The sequence below is a fragment of the Haplochromis burtoni genome, unplaced genomic scaffold, assembly GCF_018398535.1.
Source record: "Haplochromis burtoni strain Fernald_Lab_line unplaced genomic scaffold, NCSU_Asbu1 Contig_682, whole genome shotgun sequence".
Classification (NCBI taxonomy): Eukaryota; Metazoa; Chordata; class Actinopteri; order Cichliformes; family Cichlidae; genus Haplochromis; species Haplochromis burtoni.
This window is the reverse complement of record NW_024583043.1, coordinates 121,056-126,538: the sequence shown is the minus strand read 5'-3', so window position 1 is coordinate 126,538 and position 5,483 is coordinate 121,056. Positions and strand designations below refer to the sequence as shown.

Below are 5,483 nucleotides of genomic sequence, written 5' to 3'. Positions count from 1 at the left end.
CCATGGTTTATTTCATTGGCCCTGCGACAGACTGGCGACCTGTCCAGGGTGTACCCCGCCTCTCGCCCCCCGCGACCTGCGGAAGCGAATGGATGTTTCTAAACACAAGCAGCCAGAACAGTTTTGGTATTCCTTATGTGGTTTTAAAAAAAACTCTATCAAGTGTTTAGTGTTCTGCTGGGTGAAAGTTAAGGTTATGGCACAGAATTCACATCATTTTTATTCTCATCAAACCATTTAGTAAACCCTCTCACCACATGAATGCAGGCAATCTGGAAAAGACTGCTTTACCATAGTTTCACCGTAGCATAAAGGCAATCACTCGGATCTGCAATGAGCTTCCTTGTAAGGTGCACATTGGAGCCAAATCATCAAATCAAAGGGAACATGGTTTCAGCGCTTTTTCTTTTATTTGTCACTTGTTTATAGGGCCAAAGTGAGTGTGCTGCTAATGAGAATAATTGTTGTTAACCCGTCTCTGGTAATCCCTGACCTGCTGCTGTCTCTTTCAGCCTCTGAGGAGCTACAGAAGGAGGTGGAAAAACAAGGTATAAACCAAAACACTCAGTTCTAATGGTGCACACACACGACTGCTGTCCACTGAGACTCGACCCAGGACCAAGACCTGTTTGGGTCCTGACTTAAGATTCAGATTGTTTTTGCTCTGTGGAAGGAACATGTTAGATTTACAATTTCAAACGACTTCAAGAAAGCACCTTGAACAGTGAGTTACTCAGATTTCATGGGGACTTCGTGATTCATTTTCTAGAGATCAACCAAATGCAATTTTCTTGGCCAATTCAAAATTCCAACTGTTTTGTAAAAGGCCAATACCTGCTTTGATCGGCTCTGAGCTCTTGTTCTTGTGCTATGACTAGATGCAAGAGTTTAAGTACGGATCCTGGGGAGGGAAAAGGGGCAGCGGCCTGGGTGGAGGTACACCGAGTCACTATAATGAGAAGAGACAGGCAGTCAGTGGCAGTCTAGTGAATCACAGCCAGAGATTAAGCTATGATGGTTATGGTTTAAGTGTTGCAGGGGCAGGCATCAGGCAAGGAGGGTGTCTAGGGGGTCTGGGTGAGGAGTGGTCAAGAGAGAGTCCAGAATATACTTGGAGCAACGGCCCTGGCAGGGGGCAGGTAGGTGAAAGGCCACGATGGAGGGAGTGCAACCTGATAGCAGAAAACCAGCGTCCAGACAGAGATGTGTATTTTTCCTGCTTGTGAAGTGTGACGTGGTACTATGACAGAGAGAAAACACTGTGAGTAGAAATGCAAAAGATAAGGCAGCCACGACTAACGCGAGTTAGCTGAAGATCTGGCAAAGGTCTGGTGTGAGTGCTGGTCTTAAATGCTGGTGACTTGATTGCATTGAGCTGTGAAGGCTGATTGGAGCCTCCGCCTGAAGGTGCAGCCCAGCAGAGTGGAAAAACCCCGCACTCACCTGGACCATGACAGTTGGTTTCAGCCAGTTTGTCTTTCTTGGCTTCTTTAAAATGGCCATGTTCAAACTTTTTGTGGTAGTCCACCTGCAGTTTACTTTGGTGAGCTGTGTCCTCCCTCCCAGTGTTAGCATGTGGCATTATTGCATGTCCACGTTGTAACTACTTCTGATGTTTCCTCTACATTTCACCTTCACTAGTTGCTTTGCCTTGTTTGGTGTCATTCTTTTCAGCACAGCCTCACGTGTCTGAATTTACAGTCATGTTTTCATTTTGACATACTGCATTAACACAATTGATCTAAAATCAGACAAAAAACATAAAATCCGAGTAGAAAAAGTTATATTTGTTACTGTAACAACCACAAACATGTTTATTGAATCATATTTCATAACTTTAAATGCAAATATAAATTGTCAGTTTTAAAATCATATGCACAAGTTTTGCAAACAACAAAGTTATTTGCAGCCATTTACCTTTTTTAACCATGTCAAACTATTTACAGAACCATCAGCTGTTCTTCAATAAGACGCCACAAATTATTTGTGCCACTCCAAATATTTCTGCCCACTATAAAGGAAACATCACAGCCTGATACCTGCAGGTCTGACAGCAGCAGGTGTGTCACTGCTGTTTCTACCTGGAGACAGCAGTCGCCTCATTGTTCTGACACACAACACAAAACTATCCACAACACCACACACTAACTACACAAGACAACACATTGACTACACACTCCAAACACGCTAAACGTCACAAAACTCGCTCTCTCTCTTTTTCTGCTCTCTCTCTCTCTCGCCGTCACTCCTAAATCTTCCTAAGCAACCAAATGTCATGTTGCCATATCATTTTTTGATTGGTCGACATGGTGCATTTATGCACCAACATGAACGGGCTGATTTTGGTTTGATTTTTATTGTTTGCTCATTAGCAGAGAGGTCTCGCTGCGCTGTCCTCAGACAGTAAACACATGTATATTTTGTTTATCATGACTCTGGTTTTACGTGGCCTATCAGCACAATTTAAAAACTGGCACCTTGTTGCTTTGTCATCTTGAAGTGGTCATGTGATCGGCTTACCACGACTACTTTATTCTTCCTCAGTCAAACAGCAGCACTCATGCCATTGTTTTGCCCCCTGAGCTCCAGGTGTTGTGCCAAAAAGTGATCGTCGGGCAGAAAGTGATCGCTGTCCGCGGGAGCGCAGCTGCTTAAAGCTGCAGCGCCCAGATTACTTACAGCTACTTCTGTGCAGCTGATATAAGATGCTGTAAGCTACAGACAGCTTCAACCGTCTGTTTGCTGAAAAATAGTAACGCGACCGCGCCGCAGTTTCTTGTTAGTAACGGTAACGGCGTTGTAACGGTAGGAATAGTAATTAGATTACTCGTTACTGAAAACAGTAACGCCGTTATTCCCATCACTGGTAATCGGACATGTGGGAAGCTGACATGCCGGTTACCTGTCTATGTCGAGAGCACTGAAAAATTCCAGCTCCAGGCCCTGTCCAGTCAATGAAAGAGTCTGCAACATTTAAAGATATTACAAGATGACATCCTATTGGCCCACAACGTTTGTTAGACTGGAATAAAAGCTGTAGTACTAGTGGTAAAGAAAAGTAATACAGCTCAGAGATATGGCTTGTGCCAAAGATTTAATGTTAACGTATTGTTGATGGATTTCATTGTATAGGTTCAAGTTGTGTCTAGCCATGGGGCAAATGATATTACCCATGTAAATCACTTTTTATTGACTCCCCCTCTCTATAAATGTCCTCTCCAGTTGGATTCTACTCATCTGTCTTCGGTACGATGCAGCTGCTGTGTCTACTGACCTGTCCGTTGATTGGCTACATCATGGACTGGAGGATGAAGGACTGTGAAGAGGAAAGTCCAAACACACAAACAGACAATTGGTATGAAAAGTGTTCAGGATAAGATACTACAGACAGACCCAAAGGCTGGTGTTTAGTACATAGGATGGGTTTAATGTTAACTCTAATTTGAACTTGGATTGCGATATAAAAGAGGAGAAGCCTGGTGGTGTCATTAACATCACAGTGTACCTCTGCATCTTGATTTCACCACATTCAAACTTTTTGTGTAGCCATGAGCCTCTTTTGACACTTGAACTTTGTCCTTCTCAGCCAACTGAATGCCTCAAAGAGGAACAGGAAGATCCAGAAACTCACTAATGCCATGAGAGCTTTCATCTTCACCAACCTCCTGTTGGTCACCTTTGGCATCACATCCCTGATAGACAACTTGCCCTTACAGGTTAGCAAAATCCTGAGCTTCAGAAGTCCTCACTGACACATCCGAGTATCACTGTTAACATCTGACTTTGCTTCTCTGATAGATGGTGTCATTCATTCTGCATACCATAGTAAGAGGATTTGTTCACTCCTGCTGTGGAGGTCTCTATGCTGCTGTGTGGGTAACAACAGGGCTTTTACAAAGCTACAGTATTTATATATTAACATATGTAATGTGAGAGATTTTGCTTACAGTTAGAAACCCTGTAAGGAAGGCATGGGCAAGGAAATCAGAGTTTAAAATATTGATTTTCAGCCCTAGCATGGGGCCCTGTGCCCTCGTATAGACGGTACAACTGTACGTGGAAAATGACCACACAGGCAGCTGAACTTTGTTTTATATTGTTAAACTGCATCGCCGAGTACTGTGACAAGTATTTGGATTCTTTACTTAAGTAAAAGACAAATGTTTTTCCATCGAAACATACTTAAAATGCCAAAACCTTCCAGGGTTTATGGCTGAGATAGGCTGTAGCCATCCCCCAACCCTGAAACTCTAAAGCAGTTTTTTCAACAGAACATTGTTTTCCTCTCTTATGATTAACCAAACAAGCAACAGGAAGAAACAAAACAGGAAAAAAACAAAAAGAGAGAAAAAAAGCAAAACAACAAAAGCCACAACCCGGGAGGATTAAGATATTAACTAACCCTTTCCATAAGAAGCACACAGAAGCTTGCTACAACATCACTGAGCTTCACGTTCCCGTTAACAAATTAGTCAGCTGGAACATCCTTAAGTTGAAGCTTAGAGAAGAAAGAGACCCCAAATTTTAAAAGCAGTTTAAAAAAAATGGATAAATACATGACTGTATGATTGTGAAAAGGGCCAGAGTCAGCCAGAGTTCATGAGCTCTGAGCTCTGTCTGTAATACATTAATACATGAGAGTCCCTTGGGTTGGGTTCGGTGTACTTTAGCAGTAATTTAAGAATGAATGAATACAAATGAACGAGAAAAAGAAGCTCGTCTACCTCTCTTTCTAGATATCCAGCCAACCACTTCGGGACACTGACAGGTATGCAGTCAATGATCAGTGCTGCGTTTGCCCTGCTTCAACAACCACTGTTCATATTGATGGTGGGACCCCTCAGTGGAAATCCTTACTGGGTAGGACACGTGCACACCGAGAGGAGTTTTTCAACAACAGGTTTTAGAAGAGCTTTGGTTTGAAACATGTACCGACGCTGTCTCCTTACCACAGATCAATCTGGGCCTTCTCATCTTCTCCCTTGCTGGCTTCCTGTTGCCAGGCTACCTGTTCTATCACCGGAGAAACCTGATCAGGGCAAAGGCAGAACACGATAGGACAGCTGCCGGCCAATCGAAGACTGAAAATGTTGCTCTAACCCAGCCATTCGGTGGAACTGCTAAGACCCTAGCCAATGGGGATGCAGCTAATGAACTCATGCCAAATGGTGTTTAAGATGAAATGAATAACTTAGTAAGTAGTTTGCTCATTTTTGAGGATATAAATCAAACTTGATTATGAAAAGGACAACACACACAAACCAAAGAAAACATATATTTTAAAAAATAACATCCTGCATTGCTCCGTGAGTGAGAATAAGAGTTGGCTGTGACAAACGGCTTGTTCAGAAGAGCTTCAATCCCCATATGACCCTGGAAATATGTGGGAAACATCCTGTATCCTTTCATGCTGTTCACCACATGCAGCAGTTTTATGAGAACATTTCCAGCTGTAGTTTAAACTGTGACGGTGGTCTGTGGGC

General features: G+C 42.9%; 1 protein-coding gene across 1 annotated transcript in view; it reads left to right on the top strand.

Annotated features, from left to right (window-relative positions):
* The window catches only part of slc43a1b (solute carrier family 43 member 1b), a gene marked incomplete at its 3' end in the record, with an annotated part of 25,200 nt that extends 20,184 nt beyond the window's left edge, over positions 1-5,016 (top strand). The window contains 6 exon segments of the mRNA XM_005949664.3: positions 513-548; positions 3,223-3,355; positions 3,587-3,716; positions 3,799-3,872; positions 4,737-4,860; positions 4,955-5,016. Of these exon segments, the coding sequence (XP_005949726.2) occupies positions 513-548; positions 3,223-3,355; positions 3,587-3,716; positions 3,799-3,872; positions 4,737-4,860; positions 4,955-5,016 (559 nt within the window).
* Between the last annotated feature and the right edge of the window lie 467 nt (positions 5,017-5,483).